The 19,085-nt window shown below is 42.1% G+C and overlaps 1 protein-coding gene across 3 annotated transcripts in view; it reads right to left on the bottom strand.

The window, feature by feature from the left end:
- Positions 1–19,085, bottom strand: part of crppa (CDP-L-ribitol pyrophosphorylase A) — a 31,450-nt gene that overhangs the window by 7,042 nt on the left and 5,323 nt on the right. Inside the window, exons 4-10 of one of the 3 annotated variants that reach the window (XM_060064414.1) lie at positions 18,624–18,728; positions 18,334–18,379; positions 17,127–17,224; positions 13,184–13,258; positions 12,901–12,993; positions 8,096–8,227; positions 2,337–3,259 (exon numbers count right to left, since the gene is read on the bottom strand). In XM_060064414.1, coding sequence (XP_059920397.1) covers positions 3,212–3,259; positions 8,096–8,227; positions 12,901–12,993; positions 13,184–13,258; positions 17,127–17,224; positions 18,334–18,379; positions 18,624–18,728 — 597 coding nt within the window. In that variant the 3' untranslated portion in view covers positions 2,337–3,211. Of the gene's footprint in view, positions 1–2,336; positions 3,260–8,095; positions 8,228–12,900; positions 12,994–13,183; positions 13,259–17,126; positions 17,225–18,333; positions 18,380–18,623; positions 18,729–19,085 lie in introns of those variants that run through there. The other 2 variants (XM_060064413.1, XM_060064415.1) reach the window with 2 other exon arrangements.

Genomic DNA, 19,085 nt, shown 5'->3' on the forward strand with positions numbered 1-19,085 from the left:
ATAAAATATACAAACGAACAGAGCTTTGTCTCCCCGCGACTTATATTGATTGAGTCTACAACTTTCTCAAAGATTCAGCCAATGAGAGGTAGCAATGGTGTTGCCATGGCACCTGGGTAAACAAATGACAAGACGGTACCGTCGAATATGCGCGTTTTCTCTGTCTGACGTATCTTGGTGTCTGTCCCTATCTTCGACGTGTGGCCACTCATATATCCCCCTACATTTCCGAAAATAGACTTGACCTCCATCTGTGAATTGGATAAACGCATTTCCCAATCCCAGGAGTCTTTGCTCCATTGTACGTCAATTCGAGAACAAACAAAGAAATTAAACTGCAGTTCGTGTTTTTTATTTATGACCATGAAAGTTCTTTAATGCCTGAATAATGAAGAATTAAATGTAAAGTAAAATAAAATTATAATTATACAACGGGTGGCTTAAATCCAGCGATCTGATTGGTTCCTAACTGTTGTATAATGAGCGTATACATAACTGCTGTGACGCCGAATCATTTTGTGAAAGTTTGCATATCACTCCGCGCCTGGAAGTAGAAACAGTTACAAAGTAAAAAATATGTTGAACGATGGAGAGGGTGTAAATGTTGTTACTCCGGGAGTGAGCAGGGTGACCCTCCCGCCGGCCCTCAGCTGCGCGTCGGGCCGAACAACGCCCCTTAACAGTGGGATAATGAGCACATACCACAGCCTGTCGTGATCTATTGCTTAAGTATAAAACCATGAATGACATATAGAGAGTAAGCAAGTGGTATAAATATTGGTGGGACTTTTAGTTATACTATATAGTATATCTTGTCGATTTTCACGGGGGTAGAGCCTAGAAGTCGCTTAAATTATGCTCAGGGCCGTCTCGCAGGGGGGGGGCAGACACCAAATGACGTAATCTGACGTAACGAACGAATCAAACAAACGAATCGTTATAGTGAACTTGACTGAAAGAACTAGTTCCCGGAAAAGAATCATTTTGCCCATCCCTAATGCAGATGGACCAGATTTGGATGCATTTTCTACAGTTTCCAAAATATCCTGTCCTGTAAGGCGACAGGGGGAGGGGGGTGGGGTGGGTTCCACCGAGCCAATAAAACATCTTTGTCAGCGGAATGTCGGACTTCATCTCCCTCGTCTCTTTACCACAGTGGGCACAACACCACTGGTGAGGAGCGAGAGACCAGAGCACTGCAGTGAGGAGGAGATAATAATGAGAGGAAGAATAATGGCCAGAGAGTGCTGGCTGGTTCCCAGTGGATCGTCTAACTGTGAATACCGGCCCCTTTCACCCGGTGTTGCTGAGTGATGACTTTGTTTGAGTTTGACTCAGCGACAGACGTGTCTCACAACAGTGCGCCGAACAATGGACCTTTAGTCAAGGAGGTATGAACGCACAGGCAGGAGGATTAATGTGCGAGACATACCAAAGCCCCAAAAGTAGTGAGGGAGCCCCGCAACACACACACACACACACACACACACACACACACACACACACACACACACACACACACACACACACACACACACACACACACACACACACACACACACACACACACACAAGCTGCAGCACACACACACACACCCACTCAATCAGTCAGTCCAACAGGCAGATAAAAGTCACGCTTCAATTGCTTATCACACCAGATAGTGTTTAACATGTTTATAAAGTCACAGCTACCACGGGTCATATAGAAAGTACACTGGGGGAATCCACACCCACTGTCATTACCTACGATGCACCTTGGATTTGTACGAGACTGACGGAGACACATCCTGGTCCCTGGGTGACCTCACTCCCACTCAACAAAGTATGTAATCACGGGCCTATAGAACCTCAGGAACACATACAAGTCTAGGTGTAGCACGGTGAATTTACACCACTATCCAAATAACCGCACTCGGAAGACTAAACATCAGGGGGGGGGGGATGCTCAGCCAGGAAGGGGGCGACGTTCAGGAGGAGGCGGAAGGAAACAGCTACGGAAATTGTTTTCATGTGTCAGTTGACTAAACGTGTCAATAACAATTCCTACGCCTGACTTCAACCCGGGTCTTAAACTAGGGTGGGCTGTGTTCATAAAGGTCTTTGAAACCAGGTTGGTCATAACTTTCTGTACAGGAAATCTGTCACACTTGAAATGGTTTTCCATCACCCCTTGGAGCGAAGTTCAATCCCCATGGTCACGGTTTCACCACGGTTTTATCCGCCTGTTGAGGAACACGACTTCCGACATAGTGGTTGGTTGTTGCCCTGGCTGCTAGCATCCGCAGATCAACTTACCACCCACAGACAGCCCGTACGGGTGGCTGTGCTATACTAGTTTCTCACACTGGTGTGTGTGTGTGTGTGTGTGTGTGTGTGTGTGTGTGTGTGTGTGTGTGTGTGTGTGTGTGTGTGTGTGTGTGTGTGTGTGTGTGTGTGTGTGTGTGTGTGTGTGTCTACCCTCTCCGTGCCAATTTTCCCACCAACCTTAAATACACTTAACAAGAAATCCCAAGCAGAGGTCCCTGTGCAAACACACCAACAGGCAAAGCTGACTAAAGGTTAACTCCGGGCTCCAACACCACACATTTCATCCACGTTGAGCTCCTTTCCCCACAACATAATTGAAGCCCCGCAAACTGAAACCAGCTCTAAGGTGGGTGGTCACATGCCGCTCAGCACCAAGCAGTAGGGTAAAATAAACACACACAAGAATGCCTTTCTGGACTGGTTTCTTAATGGCTGATTGACTGTTTACAAACCAATTGCAAAGTGCCTTCTTTTTAAAAAGTACACATATCCTGTTTGTAAGAGCTCTCTCTTCATAACATCATCGAGTCCTCTGGTTCTTTTTAATCTAAGATATCAAAGCTGGGTAAACATCACTTTGGTATGTCTAATTTCTCTAGCCAAACTCCAGCGGTTGAGTTTCACACATACCGACAAACATCTGGCACGCTTGGGAGAGAGCGAGCTTGGGAGAGAGCGAGCTTGGGAGAGGGCGAGCTTGGGAGAGGGCCTGATACGCTGCACATGTCGGGCCGCTCGGGCCTCTCCCCGAAGCTCTGACCTTAACACTCTGCAGATACATCACCACGGAGGGGGCCCCGGGGCCCCGGCTTCTGTCTGGATGGAGACATCTGATGTACGACTGAGGCCGGACCCCCATGTCACTAATCCACACGTTTAGAGTTGGATCGCAGGAGATGAAGAGTTATTGAAGGACAAACAAGCGTCTGCTGATGGGGCCAGGGAGCCGGTGCTGGTGGACGGAGGGAAGTAGTGTGTGAACAGACATGGCCCATATTGGAGTGTGAGGCTGAGGCCAAGTGCAGGCAATTCAGAGGAGACTAGGGAAGGCGGGCTGTAGATATAAAATGTGAAAACAAGCTTGTGGAGGTCTGCATCTCATCTCGTCGTTACTTTTGCTTTGAAGGCCTTGCAGCTCTTTCCTATGCGATTTGGATTTCGACCTTTGGCACAACCCAAAAAATAACATTTTCTCTATACTGTTCACATTTTGCTTGAATCTACAGCAATTGAGTTAAAAAATCAAAAATCTAAAGGAAACTAAAATAAACAGACAAGGTATCGCATTAACAACAGGGAATGTCGGTGTATCTGCCGTGTGCACGTTGGTGCGTGTTACAGGATATCTCCCACGTCTGGACCCAGAGCGGGCAGCCGGGCTCACGCCGGGGGGCGACGGTGGGGATAATAAAGGCTGGGAGCGTGCTGTTACCGCAGAGAGACGGCGCTCGCCACCACCACCGCTGCTCTCCCATGACCCCGGCCCGGGTGCAGCCCCCTGGGTGACTGTGGCTGGCGCACCAGCTGGGGGGGCGGGGGGCGTGTATGGTTTCACCTGTCGTAGGTAGATCTACACAGGCAGAGGAGAAAAGACCTATAGAGCCCCTTCCCCATCGGCTCCTTCTCCCCCCTGTATCTCTGCACCTCTCCCTCTCGCTCTCTCTCTGTCTTCTTCGTCCGCCCCTCGCCTTTCTCTGCCGCGCGGCTAATCTCTTCTCGGATTCAGCGCTCTTGTTCGGCACTCTTTGAGGAAAAGGAAGCGCGGGGTTGGGTAAACATCAGGGCTCTCACTGCAGTGGATTACAACACCCATACATCACCGTGACAACTCGCTTTTCACCCTCTGACAGGTCGCCAGGACCTGCGTGGGGAGGGGGGTGGGAGAGGGGAAAGGTTGGGTAGCTGCGGTCTGGTGACACTTCCTACCACTGCAGTGGTTACCGATAGGTATCCTCCGTCACTGTTTTCACACCATCGCCCTATCGGCTTACCACCGTTGTGCTTGGTATCGGGTTTGGCTATCGAACTGCCAGACAACAGCTCTGTCATAAGTCATCCATCTTAACACAACTTGTGATCCGATGGTCTGGACGGTCTGCTGGAGTCCGTAACGGGGGCAGAAAGGCCTGACCAGCTTTTGACAACGCCTGTTCCTACTCTTCTCTTGAATCAAGATGGATCAAACTTAGGACACGTTTTATATTAGGAGACAAAGCTAGACTCACTCAGGGTCTAAAGAGGCCTTGTGTGAGGTTGTACAAGGTGGGGCACCGCTGCCACATCAAAAGGAAATTCCAATTCAAACCATCGCTTGTACATTAAATGTAGATTTACTTACATTCAATGGAAATTAATGGAAAGTTATTAACCAAGCTTTTCCAAATGGCCATTTGTGATTCATGATTTCCTTTAATGTGGTATTTAAAGAATCAGAGTCATATGGTGTGTTTTCGTATTCAATTCTCTCCAGTTGATAACCAGACTTTGTAGAGGCAGAGTGATTTTTGATATTCATCCAGGTTTTGACAAAGAAAAAGTCTGAGAAAGGGTTCTAATTAAACCAACAATACACTAGGTCTGAGAAGATGGAGGGGCTTCCAATCTGTCAAGGGAATCTTTGGATACCCACTTAGTTTGTTTGGATCAGGACTTATTAGAAGATGCTCCCTTGAAAAGGTAGAAAATCAAACTTTTTTATTTTTTTTATAAAACATGGAATCACTTCATATTATACTCATGAAAGGAAATGGAAAATCTCGGGTCTTGACAACATCATATTTTTGTTCCGTATGAATACAAATTTCATGCCGTACGTTTAAGTTGTCAAAGCAAATAGCCAGTAATCATTTTCTATCCTTCATACTTCATCAGTGCCTCAAAAAGTTGGTAAATATTTGGCTGAAGAACATGAATGAAATTGACAACAGCTCTTTTCGGACAAAGCAATGAAACAGCTAAAGTTCCTTCGTCCGTGTTCCAGATATTTCAGGTATTTACCCACTTTTGATTTGTGGTTACAAAAATAAATGAATGTGAACATTTATGTTCCGCTGGAAAATAAATACCGGTACTCACATTCAGTATAAATAGTCTTTCAATATCGAAAGCAAAAATATACAAAAACAGATGCTTCATGCCCGAATTTTATAAAGTTTACAAACAAAAGTCTTGTTTTCCCAAGCAATAATATTGATGTTTAAAATGTAATCGAAGATTTTGTTTTCTGTTCATCACAAGGACAACGTTGCAAAATTGTTGACACTGCATCATGGTTTCCCATTAGAAGACATTCAAGTAAAGAAAAACACCCAAAACATTGGGTTTCTTCGGAGAAGAAACTAAATACAATGTCTTTCTATTGCGCTGCAAATGTGATCAGTCTCTTAGTCTATCGGGTGGTCATCAAATCTAAAATAACATTCACCCACATCTAGAAATAATCTTAAAAAAGACATGGCAATACAATGTTCATCTTAAAATGTATTTCATTTTCTATAATCATATTTTCATCAACTTTAAAAGGTAGCCATGATTTTTTGCAAAATTATCATAATTTTTCTCTAAAATGTACTTTGGTTTGAAGGAAATTTTTCAACCAAATGGTACCTTTAAAGTCGGGTTGCCAGAATGGGGACCATGTACGAACCCAAGGGCAAGACGAGCCAAGCTCATCATTATAGTTTGAGGGGAGCAAATTTATTATATTATGGTTAGACAAGGACAAGCAATGACAATTCCTACACTGTAAATTCATAAGCTAATTTATACGTTTGCAAATCACAAGCCAGCTCATGTGGAATCCATTTGGAGATCTTTCTGGGCTCTAAGCTGTGTCCATCTTTCAAATGCAATGCCAACAACAAACTCTAGTATGATCCAGTTAATTGGTTTGCTTCCATGGCTGCAGCACGCTTTGTTCATATGCCAATTAGTTTCTTATCAGGGAACCTTGGGTACCCGGATAATAGTATATCATAACACACAGTCCACAGAAAGAAACTGACATTAGCAGTACCATTGTTTTTGGAGCTTGTTTTTTTATCATGATAATTTTATGATTTAGTTACATTTAGGTACATTAGTTACAGGTTACACCTTTAACTTATTGAATATAATAATCTATTAACACTGTGAAACCATTCAAATATTTACCAGTTATACTTGTGATTTGTGGTTAAGGAAATCGAGATGGGGAGGTTGGAATGTTTTTTAGTTTACACAGCTTGGAGATGGCAATTTCCTGGTATTCTTTTTAAACTCAGGAGAAATAAAAGCTAAACCAAATGTTCGACCATCATCATTGTCATCAACATCACATCCTTGTGCGCCTCCAAGCCAGACAAGGGAAGAGCTGGCAGTGATCGTGACAAGGATGAATACGGCCATCTGGGAATAGTTATCGTTATTATAACAACAAAAAAAACTCATACAGTGATTTATGCGAGGCCATATTCGCCGTCTCGACTATCTCATAAGATAAGCAGTCCGTCATGCCGTATGCAGCCCCCGTCATCTCTGATCTCTCCCCCTTCTTCTGCTTCCAAGACTTGGGGTCATATCACGTATTAACAGCATTAGTCTCAATTCATTGCCGGGGGTAACTAAGACCTGGTGGGGTAACACAGGCGATAACAGAAGATAGTTCACATGGGAACCATTGCAATTTCACCGACTTGCCGGCTACGGAGCGAGCCATCCATCTAGGTATGTCTTGGTTGACCCTGTGAAATTCACTCAGATCTCCTCTCAAATCTTGAACTAACCGACAACACCAAAAATGTGTTCTTTCTTTTTCCTCTTTTAATAACCAGGCTCCATCTGTAGTTCATCCTTCACTTATTTCTCCGCGGGGCCATTCACAAAACTTTATAAAAAACACCGTACCCAGACAGTCTCTGGCATGGGGGTTTTGCCAGTGGTTTGTGAGAGGGAATCAGTCTGCCAGGAGACCTCATTTGTCCCTGACGCTGCTGTCATCAAGAGCATAACTCATGAACAACGACATAAAGAGTCCAACAACACAAATTCTGCTTTGCTGTGCAAGAAAAAATAAAAAGTGACGAGTAGAGGGTGGGATGACTTGATGATTAGCATATAGTCTGACAAAAGAGACAAATGTGATTGTATGAAATGAATAACCTTCACCGTTATGTAGTCAGATAATAACCTAGTTCTGAATTCCAATTCCCCCCTTAAACTCCACTGACCCTGGTGAAAGGCATGGGTGGGCAGTCTCAGTCAGGACTCCCAGAAAGAGCAGCTTAACCAGGACTGGTGGCTGACGCCTTCATGGGACATGTGCCGGTCAGATGAGGGGTCTTTTATGCCTTAAGCACCTTTAGAGCCTTTTATTGCCTCCTCTCAAATTAAACCAATGATAGTCAAGCAGAAGGTCAGGATAGCAATGGTGGCGTGCAAAATTGCATCAATTATTTTTTTTAAATCGTGATATTAATTGAAAGATGATATTATTTGTATTATTATGTTGTGGACTTGACAAAAGGGGCAGGATGGTTTAGCAGCAAGCAGAAAGGTTTGGAGGACAATGGCATGAATGTCTTTATCTATGTTATAATTATGTTTATTTATGATTATAACTAACAGCTATCAGTTTATGATTGTTATGTCTGAACTCACGGAGCTCGCACACCAGTGTTAATGTGCAACCTTGAGCAGGCTTCAGTTCCCTTACCAGCCAAAGGGGCCACTAATGAGAAGGAATTTGGGATTCTTACACGTAGTATCTTTAAATTAAAAATACAAGGATGGGCAAAAAAAAACGTCTCACCTCAGAGAGAAGAAAAAGGATGCCGTAGAGTAGAATATTCTTGAGCTTGGCAGCTGATGCAAGTTCCATCAATGGCAGATGCCCCGCCCCAGTCTCACTGACGGACATGCCATCTGAAGTATCCAAACGCACCTATCAAAACAAACCCAACCGTGCCCAATCAGCATGTATCATCTTCTATGTGATCAAAATGTTCTGGAGCAATTACAGTTTATTTGTTTTCCAACTGTAACTTTATAGGCCATTTTATTAAAAGTTTAACATTCAATAGTATTGCACTTTACAGAGTTTCCTAATGGTAGAACTTTTTTTTTATTAAGTACATCATAGCAAAACCTAAACCTAAATAATACGAATAAAGCTTAGTAGAAAACAGTACAACAAGCAGTAACCTGCCTGGATTCTTCTATTTTGATATTAAAAGTATTTAATTCATTCTCTCTGGATATGCATGTAAAGCTATGGGCCAGAGAAATCAATTAAGGTGCCTGATTCAGTGAATAAGCCCATTCCCTTTAACTGTCTTATTACTGAGGCTCATAGCCATCACTGCTATGCAATTATTTTGTCATGGAGGTCTGAATAAATGTATATCATTGAAAAACAACCCTGACACACGGTATGTCAAAAGTGTCAAAATAAATGTGCGTAATAATACATAATTATACTCTCATAATGGCTCAGGGTGTGCATTTATAACAGTCTGAAACACTTAGGTTTGATTACATTACTCAATCAGCCTCCTGGAGCCCTGCTGGCGATGCTGAGGGACGAACATCACAAGGGCAGATTAGAACAGGAGAACCCTTAGCTCCCCTGAAGGGATGGTTCCCTGGCCCCTGTGAACCAGGGGCCCAAGCAGCCATACGGTGTTGGGGGATCCTACAGGATAAACCTAAGTGTTTTCAGGGGCCGTGTGCTCAGCTAGGGGTTTCTCTTGACAGCAGAATTGCCTCCAGCAAACACCAATTTTATGCAGCGCAAATTGGTGGTGTAGAGGAGGGAGACTCTGCGATGTATATCTAACGCCTTGCTTTGCTATTGCAAGACTAAGGGCCCCTGCATGTGCTATTGCATTGATGTGACCCTGCAACACACTCCTGGAGTAGCACATTCACATGGACACGACAGTGCTTGCCAGCGAAAATACAAAGGTAGAGAAAGTACTAAAGTAGGCATTGACTTATTTCCTTTAGCCTCTTTTACTGTTTGTATCAACGTCATAACATCATTCCAAACACTTGAACATTTCAAAACATTACATTGGATCTTAGGAAAAGCAGCTCTTCTTGTTTTCATAAAGATTTCCCTTAAACTGTGAATTTCATGAATGAATAACATTGTCATGTTTGAGTAACAGTTTCAGGAAGTCGGTGAGCTACAGACAAGGCATTTCTGCCGTTTTACTTAAAATTTGTTTCTTTTGCTATGTTGCTATGTTCCGTTTGCATGTTAATATTTTTTTGGATGCTCTGATAATTTGCTGGTTCTGTGATTTGCCACATTGCATCTTTGTGTTAGGAGTAAGGACAATTAGCAATGGTCAAGTAGTATGCTTTTGATTTAATAGAAAAAGAGAAAAAAACAACCAGGGGGAATTAACCTCCACAAGTCAGCTTGACCTTATAAATAAGATAACCATTTTATTTCTCTGGATATTTCTAAAGTAAATGTTACTCTGGTTCACAAGTCCTTTTCTGAAACTCCCCCCCCCATCTGCAGCTGATGCAGGCATTTGAAGTAGACCAAACAGTAGGCTTCTCCCCTGGGACGTATTGGGTTTCTAAACAACCAAAGAGTTACTGCGGAAGCCTGAGGTGGAGTACAGGTGACATTTTTTTAAGTAGTACTTCAGGGAAACAGGATCCATGGTGCTGCAGATGTCTGCTTTCATAGACGTGCAAAGCAAAGTTCATTCACAGTGTGGGAAATGTTACAGAGGTGATAACTGGGATTCTAAAAAGAAAATGCATTTCTTGCAGAATATGCGAAGAGTGCTGTCGCGCAAAATTAACATAAAAATGTGTTAACTAGCACTTTGATTATAGAAATGATGTGTGGCCGAACTCAAGTGAAAATATTGGAATACAGTTCAGACTTTCAAGGATGAAAGTCTGAATGGAGTAAATGAACACTATCAACATACAAACCATTTGAATAATGTCAAACAGTTTAAAAAGGGTTTCAGTTAAACAAATAGCTGAATTGATAATGTTTGAACCTATGCATAATAGTATGATGAAGCGTTAGTATGATAAGTAGACGTATTATAATAATGATAAGTAGTAGAAGTAGAATAACATGAAATAGCATTAGTTTTATAGGCCAATGCATTTAAGAAAACCTATTATTAGCATTTACAAACATTGCCTTAGCATTGTGTGCTTCTCGGGGAGAAGATAACCAGACATGAATGAAGAACAGCCTCAAACAACAGCCTCGTTCTCAAAACTCTAACTCTGACAAATATAATTGATGTGTTCCTGCTCAGTAGAGGTAGATAGATACGTGAATGTCCATCTACAGGGGGATCCGTTGTAATATAAATGCTGGATGGGCAACAAGGATAATTCTAATTGCTAAATTATTTGAAAACCACTGAAACAAGGACCTTCAGCATCTTTAACGTCACAGCGCTTACCTAATGACAAACTATGGAATATTACGACGTTCACACATCTATGATAGTGAAGGTACAGGGATGAGGGACAGAAGTAAGAAAAATATAAAAAAATAAATAATAATAATATTAATATATATGAAATAATATATAAAATATAGTATAAAGAGATATTATGAGGAATACAGGAAGTATATATTAAATAAATATTAATTATTGAACTGTGGAAAAGGGGTAGGATTAAATAAGTGTTACACTTCTTCCTACTCCTTTTCAGACATATCAATTGAATGTATGTAATTTTTTTTTTCTTTAGTGAAATAATTGGCACATCGCTTTTGTTTATTGTAGTGTCATGCTTTTTATTTTGTTTGGTGTTATTTGCGATGCTTGATTTGTATTTTGATACGTCTGAAATAAATGAAATCAATCAATCAATCAATCAAATCTAAAATTGTTGGCCCATCTTCTGAAACTGAGATCTACAAAACCACACAGAGGTCCATGTCTTTATACACCAATTGGAGTAGAGTTGAACAGTACAGTTGTCCTTCTGACTGGTACTTTTAGCCATCCTATAAAGCAGGAGTACTCAAAGTTTTGACAACTGAGGGCCAATTTAGGAACCCAAAATTTGGGTCAAGTGAGGTCTAACGCCTCGTGCCCACTGCACTGTCAGTCAAAGGACTCAGAAGGCGTGGCTGACGGATGGGGGTGGTTTCCAGGGTCGTCAGAGCCCGAGTAGTGTCACAGTGCTTAAATTTGCATATGTGTTCTGATTGGATGACGGATCCGTCGCTGCCGAAAAAAAAAGGTGAAAAATGTTCAACTTTTTGACGGAGCCTTCAGCGCACGGATCCACAATTCATTGCGTGTCCGTCCCCATTCAAAGTCAATGGGGATCAGTCAACGGACGGAGGTAGTGGGCATGAGGCGTAAATCCCGAAACTAAGGTTCAGCCTTTCAAAGTAATGTACAGTCGGATTAAAACTAACAAATGTAAAAGGATTAATTGAAAGCTAGAGAGAGTCGACTTTTCTATTTATATTCATTTATTTTTGAATAAATGAATATTGATAATAATATATATATATTTTTTTATATATAACTTACATAATTATGTATGTCATTGCGGGCCGCCAGGAATGATTCCGCAGGCCGCCATTGGCCCGCAGGCCGCACTTTGAGAACCAATGCTATAAAGGTTTGTTTATTTAATAAGAGGATAACAAAAATAACACGGGCGTGTTGTAACCTACAATGGCAGAGGGGTGGTTTGCCTGTGGTGGGGACTCCAATGAGGGTATGGGATTATTTATGCCTCTTGGCCATTCAGCTGCTTCAAAATAAGCCACTTTTTGAGTTGAAGAAAAACAGCATGGAATTTGAACATTTGAGTGGAAGGTTGAGGAAGTAAAATAAACATCCTGCTCTTCCATTTAAAACATGAAAACCTACCTTGTGTTTATATGCTTTCAAATGTATTTTATTTTATTATGGTATCATCTTTTGGCCTTCCTTCTCCGCCATCTCTACATTGAAATGCCAGCACTGCGTTGTGGTGTGGTTGACATTGAGATTCAAATGCTCCTTTGATACCCAACATCAGAGGACATGGTAATCTTTATGCTGGCACTCATCGCTAAATTGGCCTAAAACAAGAGGGCTGTCTCACAAGGAGCCATGGAGGAAGAATGGGCAGGTTGTTGGAGAAGACATGAGGGAAGTCTCACTTTCCACCATCATGTATGCGCCTAGTGAGTCCTTGTTTTACCCTGGTTTAAAACACCTTGATACAGTTTTAAATAACTTCACGGCTAGAGTCGAATTGTGGTAATTAGATCAAATAAAACAGCCTACATCTAACGGACTAGAACCCCTTTAACTTTAATAAGGCATTTGGTTAAAAAAATGCATTTATCTCTGCCAATACCGCTTAGTTTAATCGCCCCATCAGATCAAAAGCAAAAACAACACCTACAGAGATAAACAACACTTTCTTTTCCAAAACAACAACAACAACAACAACAACAACACCCAAACGTAAGAACCCAAACAATAACAAAACACATTTTCCCAAGCAACAACTAAACACATTTTCCTAAACAACAACAAAACACAATTTCCTAAACAACATCAACAAAATGCAATATTCAGGATAACAACAACAGCCACGTCTACTCACCCAAACAACAACAACAGGGTGGAGCAGTGCTCGGTTGGCAGCCTCCAGTGCTTTGACCGTTTCCTCTACTTCAGAAAGACCGGAACCATTCACCTGGAGAGATGGACAGAAATAAGACAGTTTACATACATCACACCATATAGTATGCTTATGTTTGCTCCGTAGTAGGAGCAGTAGGAGTTAAACAACCATGGATAGGAGTTGTCCAATTCTTCTTCATGCTAAACAGAAAGTAACTACATTTCACCATCCCAAATTAAGTGATTCGATGACGTCTCCTTACAAAAAGTTTGATGAAGTTCCATTCTTTTGACAGACGGCTGGCATCCCCAATCGGTTCTGGGAGCACGTCCAGCTCCTGTGAAATGGGCAGAAGGGACCTGATGTTAAAAAGGCCCATTCTACTTCCCATAAGAGCAGAACATTTAAATGACTTTCAGTCGTACCCAAACACAGACCCTTGTCTAAGCATCGTTAGGTTATCCATTAGTTGAGTGTCTTGAAAGTTTAAATAATGTTTATTTATCCAGCTATTTGGTACCTTTATCTTCCGACCCATATCATCGATCCATTTCCTAAATAAAGAATTTACAGTTTTTATGATGACCGTAACTGTGGCTTATCACAAATAGATGCAAAGCTTGGGTTTCTAGTAACTTCTTAAATGCATGAGCCAGTTATGTGCCTGAAAGTCCGGATGGATTTTTATGACTTTGCAAATTGAGTTAAAATAAAATAATAAAACAGTCAAGAATTTTAAAAGCTACTTTGTTTCCGGGAACTAAGGAAACATATCACATTAAAGTGATTCTGTATTTTTGCGTCATTGAATTTAGCATGTGCCAACTTAGCCATTTGTAAAAAGAGAACCAGGATAATGTGTATAGAAGTTGGACCTGTATGTTTGAGAAATTACTAAAAGGAAAACAGACAGATACAGAGATTCTGCATGTTCCATACTGCAAACAGCATTTCATTGACAGGGATAAGCTATTAACCTATACTTATGAACAGTGAAAGAAGGGAAAAGATGCCTGAAATAATGCTCCAAAAGTAATATTATCAGTAACAAATAATATCCATTGAAAAAGTACAGAATATATAATATAAAAATAAAACAATGAATAATAATAAAGCAAACATTGTTTGAGACTTGCGTTGTACTAGAAAACGGGACATTAAGTTTTGAGTGGAAAAAATGTCAACTTTACAAATCGTATTTTCCTTTGGGGAATGTAATGATAGCCCTCAGCCTACACTAACAATTCCTTCACAGGGGAAATAAACAAGCATTTAGAGTTTGACAGTCAGATACAGTTGTTCAAACCCTTGGAATAACAAAGTGAATTAGCAAATATCAAATGTCTATGGGAAACACATGGCGTTGGTTTAATTAGTCTTGAAAGATAAATGCCAAAGGCCTCAAGGCGGAAATTTTTTTCTGGATTACAATGCAGATTTTAGGCTTAAATGTAGAAGTGATCTAAAACAGGTTGGCCATGAAACCCCTGAGTGGAAATGTTTGTTTGAATTTCGGAAGGAGCCAACATACTTTTATTTTTAAGAGCCAAACTATTAGTTAAATCATCCATTTTAGATTGAATTTTTTATTATAATAATTTGTATGAATAATTTGAATTTAATATGAATAATTTGTTTGAATCAATTTAAAATAATGTATTTGTCTTAAATTCGTTAAAAACAGAAATGGTTAATTGACAAACAAATCAACATACCAAATGTTTTTTACAATTATGCCCCAAAATATAAAAGTCCTTATTGCAAGTCTAACATGATGGACAACATCCGAGACTCACGTGTTAAATATAACAATTAAAGCTGTTATACTGTGTTAGTATCAAGGTGAGAAACCTCACCAGAAAGTCATCTTTAATCGGAGGGTAAAACAAGTATGGTTTCCAAATTGCTTATATCAGTTTGATAAAGGTCATTATCTTGCAATCATCACAGAAACAAGAGAAAGAGCAAGTTCAACCGTGGTTCTTTCGGCATCTTTTACGCGGTGTGAATGGCAGATATGTCTGGAAGGTTTTGGTTAAAGAACTATAGAAAAACATCTCTGGAACTCAATCAGTCTCAGGGCTTCTCTTAGATCTTGGATGTGAGGGATATTATCCTAAGAGAATTAGCAATAAGGCCGGGCGCTAAGGGGGAGTGGATCGTCTTCTTCAAACCATTCGGTCACTCGTCCAATCGCTCGCTCCCCCATCTGCTCTCATTCAATCATTTTGCAGGCAGTCTTTCCTAAATAAACGATCCGTACAAAATGAGTGGACTAGAGTTGGACCAGTGGTAGACGCCACACGACTAGACATTTACATCAAGATTATGGGGCCATACAACTAAATAAAAAAAACACCACCTCGCATAAACTTCAAAGCAGAGGAAAAGAAGATAAAAGGGAATGATCAAAGCACAGATGGAGAGACTTCCTCTTCTTTCTTGCATTTTGCTCTCACGTTACATTAGATAAAGGAAATATCTCTTTTGGAGTAAATAAATTGAAGTCTTCAACATTTAGAGTCTTCCACATGAAGAGTGAAAGATACCTCACGGCCATAGATTATCCAACCATGGGATTATACAGCCTTCAGCATTTAACAGTTTGCGTTACACAAGTTCTTCAAAAAACAGAGCAATATAAATAAATAAAGTAAAATTGCTATCGCACCACTTATTGTTAAACAAACAAACACGCACCCAAGTTGCCAAATTCTCCACCTGCTGCACAAAGCCCACCAAACCCCAACCATCCAGGCTTTTCAGTGTCTCCTGCCCAGCCCTCGCTTATTTCTGTATCAGATAGAATATGGCAGCGGGACAAAAAGTAATAAGTCCACCCCCCCACTCCCCGCTTCATCCTCTCAAAAGACTTTCATCTCCCCCCTACTCCCCTCCTGCTAGAATCCTCTGGAAAGGATGTATCTGGTGCGAGACACGCGAGCAGCGCCTGCCACGAGGGGTGGAGGCGTTGAGGCCGGTCTCCATCCATCTCCGGCCCCCTCCCCCCTCACTTCCCCTCCCCAACGTCCAGAACATCCAGGCCAGGCTGACACCGGCCGGCACAGGGCTTGGAGGGGATCCAGTATGGAGGACGATATGTTTTCTGGGGAGCATGGGGGGTTGTGGGGGTAAGAGGAGGGTCACGGAAGGAAACAGGAACACCCCTTCATCAGGGGACGCCAAGCCTGATCCGCTGTATCTGTCGGCCGCCGTGGCCTCCGTGACAACTCTATGGGGTGTATACGTGTCAGGATTACCCCCGCACCCTTTCTATAGACGGAGTCACATGGCTGCGATACATTCGCCTGGAGTCACGGTGAAGTGGAGAAAAGGGAATGAGTGAGAGTAAGGGATGAAATGTATCCTGGTGATTACCCCAGGACCTCGCGGACCTTATCTTGAGCTGTGGGAAGAAAGGAATCCCACCACAGTTGTAGGACTTTCAGTTCTGGCTCTGAAGTAACAGGTTGTTTTTTTTCAAAACAATTCGGACCTTACATTTTATATTCTCGTTTACATTTACTTCATTTTGCATGACTAGTCTGCTGTAACAGACCAAAAAAATATATGAATGTTCAGCCCAGCCTTTTTTTCAAATTTAGTATTTCATCATCATCCACTTATGCTACTTCAATTCACAATTCATTTTGTCCTGATCTACTAATTCTTCTTCAATTTAAACCACTTAATTTGGAGGCTTTGGAGCATTTTTACTCAAGGGTAAGCAGTACTCATCCTGTTGGAGCCCAAGAAACTGAATCTTCCAGAAAAGTCCCTACCAAACTTTTTTCCATTACTCTTTAGCTATTTATGAGATACTTTTATCTCACGCGACTTACAGATTTTAGATGCAGGTCATCAATGAGAAGGAAGGGGTTGTAATGGACATTGGGGATCGAACCAAGAACTTCACGACTCTAGTGGTTAGGGTAAAATACCCTAACCACTAGACAATCCTGGCTCAAAATATTGCAAAAACAATACAACTATATAAACTACGTGTGACTTATCAGTGTTTTGGAAAAAATGTTGTGTGGAAGATCTGGCAAACTGTAGGTTATTATGGCTTATATGGTCTGCATACTGTACATCCTTATCATTGTGGATTGGGCCAACCTCTTCCCCCTAACGGTAATGGACAGTTTGGTGGCTACACAGGCAACCGCCACCATCTTAGTAGTCGATATTGTCAGAAAGCTTACCATGTCTAAAGAAGCCATGAGGTTCTGTAGACACCGCCCCAGCTCCCTGGCCCTCTTGGAGCCATCGGAGGTTACGCAGGCCGACCTGCATAAAGTCTCTGCAGGGAGAGAGAGAGAGAGAGACAAGGTTGAGTGCTAGCCTCCATGCAGCGCTAATCAGACATGACAGCCGCAAAGCTAAATGCTATCTCATTCGAATGCTCCCTGGTACTTAGACACATTGAATAAACGAACCGAAAGAGACGGAAAAAGTGGGGAAGATGAGAATTGTGAAATGGATCCACAGTGAGTATATTTAGACAGACCCAATATAATGCACATGAGCAAATTAACGGACACACGCTTGGGCACACTTGTTCCCACTCTGATGGATGTTGGAAGCGCTTTTCCAAGTGAAACTTTCCATATGACGACAATGAATTCATTCTCACAGCGCCAGCTCTGGTCATTATCGCTCTGCACATGATGTCACCAAGGGCCAGCTGATTGTTGGTGCAGGTGTTTGGAAGAGGGACAAAACCCTGCACTGTGTTTATTTCCACTTCTCTGATTGTGATGGTCTAGAGTCTAGGGTAAGGGCTCACTTGTTTGCCTTTGCGTTTCACAGCCTTCACAGACTTAACCTAAACAACGCCATAAAGGAACCACAACAATGGTGGACGACTTTGGCTTCAATGCAGTCTATTCAAACGTAGGTCAGGGCAGCTTCACAAAGAGACACGGCGATGTCTACAGTAGCCCCGCCACTCCCTTCCCCCAAATACACACTACAGCTACGTGAGACCGCTCTAGTGACGTTAAGTGACCTGAACACTTCTATGCAATAACAGAAACAACGGTAAACACCATGCCATATTTCATCTCTGTTTATTTTTAACTGTCAAGTGAATATAAGCGGGAACATTCACGAGCCATCGGTAACTATGTTCTGCTTTGGCTCAAGGGTTGAATTCATGGCAAATGAAAGCACAATTTGGACTCACCTTGGTGTGTCCACAGCGAGGTGAGTCCAAATTGTAAACAAGTATAATGTGGGCTCAGCACTGTGATTGTATGTTTTTTGCGTTCCATCCATCACAAGTGGTTCCACATAGTGCTTTCTGGCAGTGGTAACGTTTTAGAAGTAGTAGTTTTACTACCCTTGCTCTGGTTAGAGCAAGGGTACTACTACTACTACTACTACATGAACATAAATGAGAGTGTCTACCTTTGATGATGGACTCGGCCGCAGCCAGGTCTCTCTTGTAGGTCACCTGGAAGGCAGGGATCCAATCTCCTTAGATACAGTATAAGCGGTGGGTACAGCCCAGGGCTACGTGTTTTATTACATTGTGAATCAATTATAACCTGCTCCCTCTTCTCTCTTCCTGACTCATCCTTCATTACCGTAAATATGCTACATCAGTCATTTCTTTGATCCTTATCGCTTAAGCGGTGATGAGCACCCAGCTGGCCTGGCACCGCGGGGCCAGACCCACTGGCCCCTGGCCGGCTCACCTTCCACAGCGTTGGCGGGCCCTCGATGAGCTTGGCTCTGGTGCCGGTGTGCTGTAAGGCCAGGTGGAGACACTCGGTTCCAAAGTCAAAGTCGAACTCGCTGCACTGAGGGGACAGGAGACACATGTTAGGCTGTTACTGACAGATGTGGGTCCCAGTGATGCCTTGTTATCTTAATCCATGTGAACAGTGGCCAGGGCGTATGACCCTCCCCAGCCGAAAGGTAATGGGATCCAACCCTAAGGTCTGCAGACCCCATGCAGGCATCTCAGGTATTACCTGCTCTGAAATCACATGTACATGGATGATTAAATAGTAAACAGGTCATGTCACAAACAGTGAAAAAGCACATTCCGCTGTAAACACTAGGCAGTGTCTCAAAAAACTATTCACCAACATGTTTTAATACCCATCGTACATATTCAAAGCTTTTGTTCTGCACGATCTGCAGGATATTGAAGC

Source organism: Gadus macrocephalus, chromosome 11 (assembly GCF_031168955.1).
Source record: "Gadus macrocephalus chromosome 11, ASM3116895v1".
In the NCBI taxonomy this organism is placed as follows: Eukaryota; Metazoa; Chordata; class Actinopteri; order Gadiformes; family Gadidae; genus Gadus; species Gadus macrocephalus.